Source organism: Euphorbia lathyris, chromosome 3, assembly GCF_963576675.1.
Source record: "Euphorbia lathyris chromosome 3, ddEupLath1.1, whole genome shotgun sequence".
In the NCBI taxonomy this organism is placed as follows: domain Eukaryota; kingdom Viridiplantae; phylum Streptophyta; class Magnoliopsida; order Malpighiales; family Euphorbiaceae; genus Euphorbia; species Euphorbia lathyris.
This window is the reverse complement of record NC_088912.1, coordinates 75,143,508-75,159,357: the sequence shown is the minus strand read 5'-3', so window position 1 is coordinate 75,159,357 and position 15,850 is coordinate 75,143,508. Positions and strand designations below refer to the sequence as shown.

The window sequence follows — 15,850 nt, the reverse complement described above, 5'->3', positions numbered from 1 at the left end:
TGACACCTGGATTGGTGACAAACCGTTGATTGAGGTGTGCATCGCCCCTCCGCCGAATGATCTCCTCTCCTAGAGAATTGCTGATGTGGTGGACTCGGAGGGAGACTGGATCTGGTCTAAGTTCGACTCCTTTCTTAGCCTGGAGACCCTCCTTAATATTAGAGGTGTGAAGATTAGTAATCAGGAGGAGGATAAGGACAGACACTGCTGGGCCTTCACTAATAATGGTTCTTATTCTTGCAAATCGGCCTATGAAGCTTTTACCCCTAATAGGGCTGATCCTCCCTTGGAAATTTGGAAGTCCATTTGGGCCCTCAAAGTCCCCTACCGCATTAGGAGTTTCCTATGGCTGGGAGTCAAAGACAGGCTCCTCACGAATGCAGATAGACACAGAAGGCACTTGGCTGTATCTGGTGCCTGTAGCAGATGCAGCGGCCATGTGGAAACCTTGTGCCATGCTTTGAGGGATTGCCCGAATAGTAGAAAGGTTTGGGATGGGGTCCTTCCTCACCACATCCTTCCTTCCTTTATGGGGTTCTCTGATATTGACTGGTTCTCTGAAGGCGTTAATGGGAATTTGTTGGCCAGTATGGAGCACGGGGCTATTCTCTTCGCTATTATTTGTCACCAAATGTGGAAATGGAGGAATGAAGAGTTATTTGCTGAGAAGACTATCTTTATTCCTGACCTCCGGTTTTACTTCTCGAAAAAACTCTCTGGTATTACAAAGAGTTTTGAAGGAGATCCCCTGGTTCACCCCTCCCCGGTTAAAGAGGTCCAGTTAGTTGGTTGGAGGAAGCCCAGGGAAGGGGTTGTCAAGTTGAATACGGATGGCTCCTGCCTTAGTAATGGCAGAATTGCTGCTGGTGGAGTTCTTCGGGATGCTGGTGGCGCCTGGTTGGCTGGGTTTACCCATAACTTAGGTACGGGCTCCTCCTTTACTGCGGAGCTCTGGGGGATCTTGTCTGGCATTAAACTCGCCATTCGCATGTGTGTTAAAAGACTTTCGGTGGAGTCTGACAATTTGGAGGCTATCAACAGGATTTCGGATAGACAGGCTGTTTGTCTTAAGAGTCAGAATCTCATTAAAGCCATCTTGAGGCTTCGTCCTGCCTTCGATTCTCTTACCTTCTCCCATATTTATAGGGAGCCAAAACCGCGTGGCGGATCGCTTGGCAGCTGCTGGGCATGGGGGGATGTTAGGTGTTTCTACCCTTTCCGTTCCTCCTTCTTTTCTGTTACCTTCTCTTCTTGAGGATAGGATTGGGGTCAGTCTTCCTAGACTGATCCCGGGTTAGGTTTTTGTTTGTTTGTTTTTTTCTTTCCTTCTTACCAAAAAATAAAAAAGAACTTTTAACGTTTTTTTTTAAAAGTGCAGATTTACTCGTAACTATGAATTTGTGCAATTTTACCCCTAACAATGTCAAGTAAGTTCAATTTTATTTTTACACAACAGAAAATTTGAACTTACTGATTTGACAGTTATTTGACTATCACATCAGATATTCCAAAGACGTTCGTTGATAAAATAAAGCAGTTAATTGTATTTTGACGGGTTGTATGTAATTTTTTGTGTGTAACTTTTATCTGTCTTTCGACAAGTTATTTGTAACTTTTATTCTGTTACTAGTACAGTTACAAATAACCTATCAAAATAATAAATGCAGATATCTTTTCAAAAAATAAAAAATAAAAAATTAATGCAGATATAGAAAATATAAAAGAATTTATGATTACATTAAATGAGTTTTGGTGTATTTAGAAATTCAATGCATAATAAATATACATCTTGAAAATATAAAAGAATATTTTATTGTATTTAATGATTATATGTAGCCCTGTATATATCAAAACCGTTAAAAATCTCGTTAAAACCTGCAAATTATACACGTGAATCATTACTACTTTACGAATAAAATGTCAATTTGACTTTTAAAGTTAGTATGAATAGTAATATCAACTCATTTCTTAAAAGAGTCAAATTAGTATCAAAAGTCAAATTAACCTAGATCAAATCAATTTTAGTGTATAATATATTTTTTATATTCAAACTTTAATATATTTATATTAATATATTTTTTTTTAAAAAAAATTTGCGCAATCCGCTTAAATTATTAAAGAAAAAAGAAAAATCCCCACCAGATCCGGATGTCATTCAAACCCATGACCTTCCAATGCATAGGTAAGCTTTCAACCACTAGGCTAATAGCTTACATTATTAATATATTTATATTTTGATACATGCAATCTATTTGTATACATAAAAACTATTAATATTTTGTGCAATCGCATAACCTTTGACGTCGACGCTTACTTTATGCACAAGTGCAGAATATCACTGCACTAAGGGTTTTACTGAGAGTTTTTGTATTTGTTTCGAGGAGTTCCATTAGAATCAATTGTTCATGACCCGTACTCATATTTCGAAAGATTTTTATCAATTTTCTTTATTAGTGCGGTTTTGTCCTCTATTTATTTTTCTCACGGTTTATTACTTTTTTTTTTGAAATATCACAGTTTATTACTTAATATAATTATTCATTAGCAAAAACAAATTGAAAAAAAATAATTTAGTATAATTAAAATTCTAAATTCAATTAATTATTATTTAAAATTGGATATGTTCTCATTATAAATAAAATATATCTAAAATTTATTTATATTATATTTTATTACTTAATTAATATTATAATTTCATTAGCAAAAAATTTGGGATTTTTTTATTTAAAAGAAATAAAAAAAACTCCGTACAACATTCATTAATTCAAAAGAGTTACGCGTCATTGCATAATATCGATATGCTAATACTATTGATGCACTAATGCCAGAATATAATAATTTTTAAGTATAAAAATAGATTCCAAGTATGAAAATATAAACATGATAAAGTTCGGGTATCAAAAATATATATACTTCTATGGCTTATTTGACTTTGGATTAATCTGATCACACAAACTTTAAGGACTAAATTGATACCCGAAAGATTGATTTGGATTAAATTAACTGTTCATATGCCAAGGTGAATCTGCCCTTTATTCACTACTTTACAGATCAATCCATAACTGAACTACGACAACATTTTTATGATTGTCAATTCTCACACAACACGGTTTGCATAGATAATCGGCCTGACACTACTAATAATTTTTGTGTATTTTTATTATTTATTATGATATGAAGTATATTGATCATATATCACGGTTATAACACTTTTGACACCCCTTCAACGAAAACTTAAAAGAAAAAACAAAATTGGACAGAAAGTGAGGTGGTATGTACAATGTCTAATATATATATATATATTTTGAATTAATCAACAAATAAAATTATAAAACTAAAAATTCTAATACACAAATTAATAAAATAACTAAATAAAAATAATAATTTGTTGAATAGAGTAAAACCTTATTCTTTCAATAATAATATTATAAAGATAATAACGTTAAACAAAAAAGTGTAAAGTCTAAAAAAACGCATGTGCTTTCACGTTTTGTCAAACTGGTAGATATAAAAAAAATTGTTCAAATGGAGATTGAGGTTTTCGTTTTGCTAAAAACGAAAATCGTTTAGTGTCACACTATAAAAATGACTATTAAAGACCTCAAAATGAGAAATTTCAAGAATTAAAGTTGTTTAATACCATATTTATTATGAAACCAAATTTTTTATTTTTCAATATCATCATTTTCTGAGCTTTCTCTCTCTAAAAATTTATTTTATATCTCCTCACCAAACATCTAAATGACCTCAAAATTAAAAAAAAAATTAAAAATTAAAGTTGCTTAGAATATCATGAAGTCTTTGAATTTTTCAATTTTAAAGTCGTCAATACTCATTTTAATTTTGAGATCTTTATTTTTAGTAAAACGAAAAAACCCTAGTTATCTCATGATCGCAAACGAGAACATCAGTCCTCGTTTGGACAAAAAAAAATTTATAGATACCAAAATGACAATTTGAAAAAAATTACAAATATCAGTTTAACAAAATATGAAAACACGGAGTTTTTTTCAACTTACCCAAATAAAAATGTGTTTTATGAAAATAAGAAAAATAATTTTGTTAACCTCAAGTAAATATAAACAACTGTTCATAAAAAACTTTAAATGAGATTTTCGTGAAAAACTACAAAATGCTATTGGTTATATAAAAATAAACTAAATATCAACTAAACTAAAGGTGATATTGCATAAATCCAACCAAACACCGAATAGTCTATTAACTATATTTCTTAATTAATGTATGATATGGTATTATGTCATCTGGGTTTTTATTAGAAAAACCTATCATGACCCGAAGAACTCAAATGGACCTTGGTCCATTCAAAATAATGGTGATGGTTAGCCTTGATTGAAGATTGACCAAAGTCAAAACTTCAGAACATCTTAATATAACCGAAGGCTGTCTTTGGATGAGTGTTTGGAGACACGTGGACCAATAACACATTGGATTCCAAACACACGCTCCTCACTTTCACAAATATATTGGCGCGCAAATGTAGGGTCCCAGGATCTATCATTAGCTGCCACGTGTTCAAAGTGCAGCTCAAATTACTTCTAAATAGTAGAGGTATTCCAAGATCACATGTATCTCATTTTCAATTATTATAATTCTGTTTCTATAATGGTGTTAGCTTGATATTCTGTCACATCACTGACTTTAATATTGGAAAAGATTCACCCAAACACCGACCCTTTTTTCTAACGTCTGTTGTGGTTTTCAAGTGACCAGAAGATTAGTTAAAAATTCATTGTTAAGAACTACGGTAACAATGTGTATAAGTGAAATATTATCCATGAAAGTTGGAGGGATGAACAAATAAGAGTGAAAAGAAAAATGGGTACACCCTTAATTTCGATTCCCACCAACCAAATTTTCGTTAGGTTAATACATCATTTGTCCTTTAATTTGTCCAAAAAAAAAAAAGCTTAAATAACCCCTTAAAATTTTAAAATGTCCCAATAGCTCCATCAACTTGCATAAAATATAATCAATTAATCACTAAATTATAAAATAGTAAGCTAAATGAGTAAAATATATTGCATGCAGTTTTAAAAAAAGTAAAACAACCAAAATCGAGTTATGTGATTCTAATATTAGAGAAAACAAGTTTTACAGCTAAAAAAGTAAGAACTTACTTTTTACTTTTTAATTTATTATGTGAATTATGTAATAACATTTTAATGTGCGTACAACACATCTTCCAATGTAGCTTACTTTTTTTACAACCGAGTAATTAATTGATTACATTTTACACAAATTCAAAGGGCTAACTAAACATTTTATGCAAGTTAAGAGTGCTATCAAGATATTATGAAAGTTCAAAAGGTCAATCAAACTTTTTGGACAAATTCAAAGGGCAAATGATATAAATTTGTTTTTTTAATTTGGTTTCTACCCTACTGAAAATAAATATAATATTGTTTATCAACAGTTTTCACTTGTCAGTCACTGACCAAGTAAATTTAGACCGTTTATATATTTTATTTTTCGCAATAACTAACTTTTTTTATTTTGATTTGACATGAAGTACCAATTGTAAGCATATGCTATTTTGGTAACACTAAGCATATGCAGTTTTGGTAACACTATACAGATAGGTTGCTGAGGGAGGTCATTTTTCTTCATATACACACCAAACCTTCACATAGTGATAACAACAAATTGACATTAAGCTTATTATCATAATATACTAGTAGGTGTATAAACTAATCCATCTCCTCTCCCACAACAATGCAGAGATGATGCAATAGACTATCTGAGTAAAAATCCATGTCGAGAAATTGCAACCTCAAATGCTCCGATTCTTTCCCCTCGAGAAAAACCATTGCGGTCATAACATGATATTTCATTGATGCCAAGGTTTTCACAAGCCTTAATAAGCTCTTCACCAAGGCGTTGAGCAACTTCCTATGAACAGAAGAAAATGAAGCAATGACTTGACAATTTGGTGTAAAACCTTTAATTTTATATATAAATCCATTCAAATTTTTTTGGATGACTTCCCATTAAAAGATACGATATGTAATTGTGATCAGTCAACAATTTAACCACCATAAAAAAAAAAGTCAAATGTTAACCGGCCAATGTAAAGTCATCGCGCCACGTTAGTAATTTTGAGTGATCAATGTGCTAAGTAAGCAATTTTGATTTTGATTTTTATGGTGGTAAAATTGCTTACGTTTGCTGACGTGGCGCATTGACACAACGTATAATTTGCCCGAATAATTTGTATACATAAAATGGTATCACTCAGTCTACTAATACTTACAGGCGTGGTAGAAGAACAAGTTTGATTCAAAGATTTCTGCAAAGTGCTTCCATAAAATAAACATTTCTTTTTTTCATCATCTACCAGCATAGCATATAGTTGCTTAGTTGAACAGAACACTGATAGCCTTGGTTTTCTTGATGTTCCATTCAACTGCTCACATCATTCAAAAGGTTTTAAGCAGACAATTGTAACAACAAAATCATTTCAAGGAAACATCAGCATACCTTTTTTCGCCTCCTTAGGTTAATGGTTTTTGCACTTTCTTTCTTAGTATTTGCCCTTTGTTTTGCCACCAATGTCATCACCTCAAAATCTGCCAAAATCGACTATGCATCATCAACAAAATAAATAACTATGAACAAGTAATTTCAAAATTTCTACTAACTCCTGGTCTTAATGGGTAGAGACTGAAAAGATTTGGTGGAGTGGTTCCCAAACGTATCACAAGCCTTGAATTGGAGAGCGGGAACAGCCATAACATCCATACTGCGTAGATGTTGAGACATGACAAATGACAAAAAAAAAAATGCAATTCTCTTTTAGGAATTTTATCAAACAGATGGTGTGAAAATAGCAGCGCAACCCAACCTAACCAAGCTACAAGTGTAAATTAGGGTATCGGAGACTGGTCTGGAAATAGGATTAGAAGAAAAGCTTACAATTGAATAGAAAGAGACTGGTCTGAAGAGAAGGGAAAAAATGATCGGAATCGGAGGATATTGTTGACAAGCAACGCAAATATGGGGCAGGCAGGCAGGCGGCGGCAAAATTGGAGTGTTTTGATTAGGGTATTTCTGTCATACTAAAAGACTTTGCTCACAGACTAAAGCTAAGTTAGCCATTAACTGTTAGTTGATTACATTAGCTGATTGATCATAGCGGTTTGTGCAAAAAAACGAATAAGAGTATTAATTTTGGCGCAGGAGAAGAGGAAGTCTATCTATTAGGGTTAAAAAAATCCATTAATTTTAATATTCCAAAACGCTAATTGAAAAAGCTTCTTTTAAGAGCTTTTTCTAAATTAGCGTTTTCATCCCAAAACTCTCTCCCAAACCTCTCTCCACCAAACACTCCAATCAGTGGTTTCAGTAGTCAAACATCTAAAATTGGTCAAAACCGCTCTTTTTATCCCAAAACGCTTTTTACCAAACAAGGCCTAAGCCTTTTGTTTTGGAGTTTAGAGTTTAATGCAAGTGGGAGTTAAAAGAGATAATGGAAATGGAAAGGAAAATAAAAAATTAACTTTGTTTGGGAGTTTATAGGATGTAAATGAGGTTAAATATTTAACTTTGTTTGAGAGTTTGAATATGGAGAGGAATGAAGGTTAAATTTGACAAAAAAAAAATTAAAAAACTCTACGTTACTCCCATTAACCCCCAATTTTGAGGTTAGAAAAAGTAAACATTTAACCCCATTAACCTCCATTTACTCTAAAAAAATAACTCCCAAATAAGGTTAACTTAATACTTAACATTTCGTTACTCTCATTTACTCCCATTAACCTCCTTCCAAACAAGGGCTAAAAAACCCATCACATTCATATCTCAAATTGATTGTTGCCATGAATTAAAGTCATATTTGGGAGGGTTTGTTTTCGAACGAGCGTTTAGTGTTTCACTTCAAATCGTATGAAATATAACGATTGGGTAGGTTTTATATAACTGCATCATTTAGCGTTTTCTCTAGAAATTGCAGTATTTTGGAGTTTTTCACGAAAAGCTCATATTTGAAAATTTTCATAAACAACTGTTTTTAGTTATTAGTTATTGGTAAAATTATTTTTTTTATTTCCACAAAATATGTTTATTCTTTAACATTATATATATTTCCACAACATAATTACCTGAAGAACAAAGTTTTGTTACGTTTAATAATTTTTTTATTTTTATTTTTTATATAGATTATTTTTATTGATTCGTGTAACATATTTTTTTTATTTTATAATAGGATAAAGTGCAAAAATACTAATAATGTTTATAGCTAGAAGCAATTTTACCTTTAACACCTAAAATGGTGCAATTATACCCATAACGTTAGCAGCCAAGAGCAATTTTACCCCTAACATTGACAAGTTGAGCCAATTTGAGAAATAATTCATCAAACTGGTTTCTTGGTCATGAATATTGTCATCTACACTTTACATACGTATCATTTTATCATCATTATAGTAACAGATCACAACCGAAACCATTGATGACAAGTAACAGCTCTATAAATGAGTTAACGGTCACACTTGAATGAACATAGTAACTACCATTAAAGTGACATTAATGGAAGGGTTTCTAGTTACTAGATCGATGGTTACAACTATCTTAGTATAAATAGCCTCAGATCCCAAGGCATTGAGGTACACTTTCTAAACTACACTTTGTGCTTACAGTTTATCGCTATTTTATACTTTACTGACTTAAGCATCGGAGTGCCCCCGAACGAACCCAACAGCGCCCCCACAAGTGGAGCTCCGACGAAAGTTCGTTCGTAAGTTATCAAATATTTAACTATAAACAATTGTTCATGAAAATCTTAAAAAAAAACTTTTTTGTGAAAAGCTCCAAAACAATGCAGTTTCTAGAGAAAATACTAAACGATGCGGTTGTATAAACCTAACCAAATGCTATATTTCTTGCGGTTTGGAGTGAAACGCTAAACACTCCTCCAAAAAACTGAAACAAATTCTCTCTTAATGTATTACTTGCAAATCTGTAATAAAAAATTGTTAAAATATTAATAATTAAGTATTTCATTCTACCAAAAAATAATAATTAAGTATTTCACATATAATATAATCACATTTTTTTTATCAAAGTGTCTTGAATGTATATTATGTTACTATTACATTTAAAAAAAATCAATCAATTAAGATTGGCTTGATTGATTAGCGTCAAATTTGACCGTTATCACTATTTACAAAGCATATTTACTAGCATGCCACAAGCCTTATCGTTTTATTAGTTAATAATTTTCAATTATTTGCAATGTTATCATAATCAGATAAGACATCAAACCAGATTTATATTGGGTCACGGGTTATTTGGTCAGACCGAATAACTCGATTGATCTAAAAGATATGCCTCGTGATTACCAAACATCTTAAAGAGACTGACAAACCGCCATATTTTTGGAGACCCGCCATCCAACATTGATCCACCCAAAGGATATCGACGTCGTTTTCCCATATGGAAAACCGAAACCATTAATGACAAATAATAGCTCCATAAGTTATTGGTCACACTTGAATGAACATAGTAACTACCATTAAAGTGACATTAATGGAAGACTGTCAAGTTACTAGATTGATGGTTACAACTATCGTAGTATAAATAGTTTGACATCACAAGTCAGTAAGGAGGAACAAGAGTGCAAACTGAATTGACAAAGGGTAAAGATGAATGTGTACCTTGATAGCCTGAGACATAGGCTATATATAGTCATGAAGTTGTAACTTTTGGTAACTAGAAAGTCTCCATTAATGTCCCATTAATGGCGGTTACAGGTTACTCTTAAGTTGGCGGTTAGCTAATTGATAGCTCATTAATGGCCTTTATTGCTAGATCGGCCCAGCCGTTCTAATGGCGGATTAAGTGTTTATGGAGATCCGCCTCATAGGTTCGCCCGCGAGTCTCTTTTGGTGAGTCCTTGGAGATTCGCCTCATAGATTCGCCGGATACCTTTGTTTCCATACGCCGTGGTATTCCCGTATTAGGTAACCAACACGTGACGTTCTTCAGGCGAATATCCCTTTTGATCCCTAGGATAATATCACGATGTTATCAGTATTAATGTACACTTTCTACACGTTGTGCTTACAGTTTATCACTATTTTATACCTTACTGACTTAACCATTAGAATGCCCGACCGAACCCAACAACGCCCCACAGGTGGAGCTCCGACGGAAGTTCGTTCATAAGTTATCATATATAATTAATTTAAAAATGAAAGTTAATTTAAAAAGAATGGAGTGTATAATTTATGGGTTTGACTTTGGGGTTAGTTATGTTGGAATCCAGCCAATCAGAAGCCGACATTTATCATCAATCCCCATTCCGTTGTCCATTCACCTTTCCTTTCAACTAGTACCAAAATAACTGCTACTCCAGCGTATACGAAACGACATTATCATCCCAAAACGACATCCACTCATCCTCTCAAAATTCCGGCACTCTGCTTTATTGGCATCCAAAAGTGGCAAGCAGCTTTAGCTAGAAACTTGTCAAGCTATCTTTTTTCTTTTTCTTTTCTCTCTTTTGAATTTTGATTCTTCTCTTTTCCTTTTTGCAACACTAATCTGTACATAATCGAGAACCTCAAATTCCGAATTTTGATTTTAATTTATATATACAGCAACTGTAAATTTGAGTGGAGATCGAAATATGGGTTGCACTCAATCCAAGATCGAGAATGAAGAAGCCGTCTCTCGCTGTAAAGATCGGAAGCAATTCATCAAAGAAGCAGTTTCCAGTCGTAACGCCTTCGCCGCCGCTCACTCTGCCTACGCTATATGCTTAAAGAACACCGGCGCTGCTCTCAGCGACTACACCCATGGAGAGTTCTCTCATCATCCCTCAGTCGCAGCAGCCGCCTCGGTCTCAGTTCCCGAAACTTCTTCGTCTATTGAGATCCCTCCCCCGCCTCCGCCCCTACCGAATTTCCAGAATACGGTGCCTTTGCAGCGAGCAGTGAGCATGCCAGAGATCAAACCGAAGGCGGAATCGAAGTCGGTAGGGCCTACAATAATGGAAGACGAGGAGTTGGAGTTCGAAGATCAGGACAATGAGAAATTGACAAGGAAGCGAAGTAGCAGTAGTAACAGAGGTAGTGTTAGTAACAAAATGGCTGTAGAGGAGAATCATCATCCTTACAACCAAACGGAACAGGTTCCGCAGCAGCCACCGCCTCCGCAACAGCCACCTCCTCCTCCGCAGCAACAACTATGGAAAGAGGAGGCGATGCGAGGTACAACTATGCATCAAGGTATGTCTTGGGGTGATTACATTTTTGCGCCCCCGGATAGCATGCGGGGCCCGAGTTTAGCAGAACCAGTGGTGGCGGTGGAGGAATTGCGTAGGAAGGAATTTGAAGAGAAGACACACAGAGCTCCACAGGACAAGGAGGAGCCAGAGCCAGAGCCAGAGCCTGAGCCAGAGCCAGAGCCTGAGCCTGAGCCTGTATTGGTTGTGGAGGAGAAGGTGGAGAAAACGGTGGAGTTGCCAGTGCCGATGCCGATGCCCATGCCCATGCCGGCGGGGGAGAAGAAGGGAGTGAAGAAAGGAGGTGCAGAAATGGGAAGGAGGTCTTACAAACCGGTGAGTTTGATCCAGGTATTTTCAGATCTTGATGATCATTTTCTGAAGGCGTCTGAAGGTGCCCATGAGGTCTCCAAGATGTTGGAGGCTACAAGATTGCATTATCACTCTAATTTTGCTGATAATCGAGGTAATGGTTCATTGTCTTGTTTGTTAATGTGATTCAATTAGTCTTCATATTTTGGTAAAATATTGCCTCTAGCGAATTTGGGAGGAATAATTTAGACTTTTGATTGTGCTTCTTGTGTATTTGCTTTTGTTTGACTTGATTGGTTGCGAAATTAGATCAAAATTGAGGATTTTTAGCTGTTTCTTGTCATGTGATACAGTTAGAAATCAAATTATGTTGTTGAAATTATAACTAGCATTATCTGTAAATAAATGGGGGATGATTGAAAATGGTGCAGTGGTTGCTTAATATGTGTTGAAAGTCATGATCTTTATTCAGGGAGATAGGAATTTCACTTCATTAAAATAAATGGGATGTTGGACTTGCTGAGTAGTCGTTGATTATTATGTAAGCAGGACAATGTTTTGGTCATTATTTTTTTTTTCACCTTTTTAGGATTTTGATTATCTATACTTATCAGTGTGAGTGATGATTTTTGAGTTCTTCCCCTCATTTATTTAATCCTTTTCCAGGTTTATTTTATGATTAGTTTTATTTGTCATTCCAAAACTTTTGGCATTTTTATTGTGAAAGTATTCGAGGAAGCAACCCAACAATTACAAAGAGATTGTAGTTGGCAGTTATAGAAATATGCAGTGGGATGGGGCTACCTCATACCACAGGGATACTGGTCCTTATGTCCTTTCTGGTGATTTCTGAGAATACTTTGAATCTCTCACCTTAGACATTAAAATAACCCTGCTACTTGTGTTGTAGGACATATTGATCATTCTAAAAGGGTCATGCGTGTTATCACTTGGAATCGTTCATTTAAAGGACTGCCTAGCGTTGATGATGGTAAGGATGATTACGATACAGAGGAGAATGAAACTCATGCTACGGTGTTGGATAAGATGTTAGCTTGGGAGAAAAAACTTTATGATGAAGTGAAGGTATGTTTCCATGTTTATTGTGGTTCTGAACATTCTTTTATATGCTATAGAACTTGCATTAATAGTCAACATTATCTTTCATTATATCATGTCCATAATATCAATGACGTTTTTGTTTGCTTATTTGTGGCTGTTTGAATTAGCTGGGCTACTTATGTATCTTGTTTGATCTCAACTTTGTTGCAATACCCGAAGTCTTGTTTCTTTGTTTGAACTAGTTATTAATCAGTAAATTGCAGCTTTATAGAGCACTACTTTTATAATTGCAATATCTGCTCACCAGAATTTTTTTTCTTAATACATTACACACCTCACCTTTTGCCATTTGACACCCTACACTTATACTTGGACCTATCACACATTTAAACTTGTCAATTTTGGACTTCCGACACCCTTATTTTCTGATATGGCAGAATTCAAAGTTGACATGGCACCGCGGAGTTAAACTTTCACCTAAATATGTTCCATGCCATGTCAACAAATAAGGTTGTCGGAGGTTCAAAATTGACAAGTTTAGGTGTATGATAGTCCAAGTATAAGTTCAGTGTGCTAAACGTCAAAAAATGACAAGTTTAGGTGTGTAACTATGTATTGAGCCTTTTTTTTCACGACTTCCTTCAAACTGGGAAATCTTCTATCATATTTCTGTTACTTCTTTAACTTATATTTCTGGAAAAATTCTTCTACTGTGCTAGAGGAATTCTCTGGATTGTAATGAATTTCTAGATTGTCATTCGAACATAATTGAGTTTGGATTTTGTGCTGTCAGTAAGCAAAACTTTGAGTTCACTTCCAACCGATTGTTCTTCATACAGTGAAAAAAGTCCTTAGGATATCCATAACAATAAAAGTTGCCTTTTCACTTTCTTGAATTGGCATTTCTGACAATACTGCATGGTTTATTGATTCATCAGTATTTAGTTTTTGTTGATGCTTCACTTGTCCTACTGAAAATACTTCCTGATGAGCATCATGACCACAGGAAATTGTTTTATGTAAACTAAGAATACCGACGCTGTAATTTCATTAGCCATTACTTTTGAATTGCAGCCAAAAAATAGAAAAGGGATGCCCCATTCCAAGAATCACCTTTGTATGATGTTGATATTTTTAAATGCAGCAGGTAGCGTTTAATTTCATAGTTAAAAGTTTGTCATTTTCACAGATTTATTTGTATGATTTTGATATTTTTAAATGCAGTAGGTACCGTTTAATTTCGTAGTTAGTTTGTTGTCATTTTCACAGATAATTATTAAGGCAAACATAATTGTTATATAAAGAAATCCAGTTCCTTGAGTGCCATACTGCGTATGTAATCCTTATAGTTCAATTTCATTTTGAAGGTGAATCTAATGGGACTTCAAATGCTTAAGTTTACTTAAATTATTATTTCCATTCTGCTATTTTGTTTTATCTCCTATTATCCCCTTTTGCAACTTTTGAAGTAAAATGTGTTTTAACTTTCTAAAAGAAGCTTATATTGGTGTTGGATGCTTCTGGCTAGGCAGGTGAAATTATGAAATATGAGTATCAAAAGAAGGTTGCCTTGCTAAATAAGCAGAAGAAACGGGGCAGCAATCCTGAATCACTGGAGAAATTAAAAGCAGCTGTAAGTCATTTGCATACAAGATACATTGTAGACATGCAATCAATGGATTCAACAGTTGCAGAGATAAATCGTTTACGCGACGAACAATTATATCCGAAACTTGTTCAGCTTGTGGATGGGTAAGTTGCTTTCAACGCCACCCTCACCCTAAGAAAAAATTAAATTGTTGAAGCTGCAGGATCTTTTATAGATAAAGGCAAACTTTTTATTGGCATTTAATTTAATACAACGTGATGGACATATTTTGCTCATCTTTCTACAAGTCTGGTAATAATTTAGAGTCTTTGATAAGGAGTTATACAAAAACCCTTATGAACATGCACTCATTGGCTAGACTATACTATTTTATATGCTATCCTGTATTAATACCATATGTGAACGTTGGCGTGCCTGACATAGTACATGACATTTCTGCCTATCAGCTTTGTTAGATATTCTAAGATGTAACACTTCGTAATTTTTTTATTAAAGTATAGTTGCACATGCAACACGCTCACTTAACATTGCTGCTATGACAGTATGAGTGTATGACCATCAAGTTTGTTGTTAGCTTAATGTTGCAGTTTGCTAATACACTTCACATGTGCTTCAATTTGTTATCTGTTGGGTTGTTTCTCTTTGCTCAGTAATGTAAATTTCTAAGTTTGTTTGAAGTAAAAAAGTTATTGTTTTGAATTTCAGGATGGCGACAATGTGGGAAACCATGCGATATCATCACGAAACCCAGTCGAAGATTGTATATGCCCTGAAAGCATTAGACGGTGCTCTAGCACTGAGAGAAACTAGTGAATATCATTATGATCGTACAATTCAGCTGTGTGGAGTTGTGCGTGATTGGCACACACAGTTTTGTCGACTTATAGATTATCAGAAAGAATACATAAGGGCACTACAAAATTGGTTAAAGCTAAATCTCATCCCCATTGAGAGCAATTTGAAAGAAAAGGTTTCTTCTCCTCCCAGGGTTCAGAATCCACCAATTCATAACCTTGTCATTGCTTGGTATGATGATTTGGACAAACTTCCGGATGAGGTTGCAAGAAGTGCAATAAGCAATTTTGCTGCTGTAATACAGACCATTGTGCATCAACAGGACGAAGAGATAAAGATGAGAGAAAAATGTGAAGCCACACGGAAGGAGCTCGAGCGCAAGGGCAGACAATACCAAGATTGGTGCATGAAAAATGGAGTGATTGAAGAACTGGAGCCTGATAACCCTCTCAAGATTGCTAAGGAAGAGAGGGAGACTGTTGTGATTTTGTTGAGGCAGCAGTTGGAAGAGGATGAGGAAGAATGCCGAAAGATTTGCAGACAGGTGAGGGAGAAATCTTTGGCAAGCCTGAAACATCGGTTGCCCGAGCTTTTCAGGGCAATGTCCGAAATTGCTCTTGCGTGCTCGGTTATGTACAGTAATTTGAGATCCCTAGCAGATAACCCATATCCAAGCCAAGATTCATGATAAACATATGATGCTTTATAGTTTTTTTTATAATATGCTTGTATACCCACGAGAAAAATAAACTTGCGAAAAGAAATGCTTGTGTTATACATTGTATTGCTCTTAATTTTATTGCTATGATTATACAGAAATTGTAAATGGA

The 15,850-nt window shown here is 34.6% G+C and overlaps 2 protein-coding genes across 3 annotated transcripts; one reads left to right on the top strand and one right to left on the bottom strand.

Annotated features, from left to right (window-relative positions):
* Positions 1-5,597: 5,597 nt before the first annotated feature.
* Positions 5,598-7,079, bottom strand: LOC136223555 (uncharacterized). 2 transcript variants are annotated; one of them, XM_066011622.1, is made up of 5 exons: positions 6,934-7,079; positions 6,660-6,760; positions 6,499-6,587; positions 6,272-6,424; positions 5,598-5,910 (listed from the first exon to the last, which is right to left on the bottom strand). In XM_066011622.1, the coding sequence occupies exons 2-5, from the start codon at positions 6,757-6,759 to the stop codon at positions 5,755-5,757; spliced, it is 498 nt and encodes a 165-aa protein (XP_065867694.1). In that variant the 5' UTR covers position 6,760; positions 6,934-7,079; the 3' UTR covers positions 5,598-5,754. The 2 variants fall into 2 exon arrangements, with proteins under 2 accessions (XP_065867694.1, XP_065867693.1); XM_066011621.1 differs by having other exon boundaries at positions 6,660-7,077.
* Positions 7,080-10,405: 3,326 nt separating this feature from the next.
* LOC136222302 (protein ROLLING AND ERECT LEAF 2-like) lies at positions 10,406-15,850 on the top strand. The gene is made up of 4 exons (XM_066009904.1): positions 10,406-11,708; positions 12,465-12,640; positions 14,145-14,368; positions 14,931-15,850. The coding sequence occupies exons 1-4, from the start codon at positions 10,646-10,648 to the stop codon at positions 15,706-15,708; spliced, it is 2,241 nt and encodes a 746-aa protein (XP_065865976.1). The 5' UTR covers positions 10,406-10,645; the 3' UTR covers positions 15,709-15,850.

Bases quoted from the DNA above. Each gene is read 5' to 3' on its own strand.
- LOC136223555 (XM_066011621.1), bottom strand. From the start codon at position 6,780: ATGTCTCAACATCTACGCAGTATGGATGTTATGGCTGTTCCCGCTCTC. The intron at 6,588-6,659 runs GTTAGTAGAAAT...CGATTTTGGCAG, and splicing joins TCTACCCATTAAGACCAGGA to ATTTTGAGGTGATGACATTG. The intron at 5,911-6,271 runs GTAAGTATTAGT...TTCTGTTCATAG, and splicing joins CTTGTTCTTCTACCACGCCT to GAAGTTGCTCAACGCCTTGG.
- LOC136222302 (XM_066009904.1), top strand. From the start codon at position 10,646: ATGGGTTGCACTCAATCCAAGATCGAGAATGAAGAAGCCGTCTCTCGC. The intron at 11,709-12,464 runs GTAATGGTTCAT...CTTGTGTTGTAG, and splicing joins TAATTTTGCTGATAATCGAG to GACATATTGATCATTCTAAA. The intron at 14,369-14,930 runs GTAAGTTGCTTT...TTTGAATTTCAG, and splicing joins CTTGTTCAGCTTGTGGATGG to GATGGCGACAATGTGGGAAA.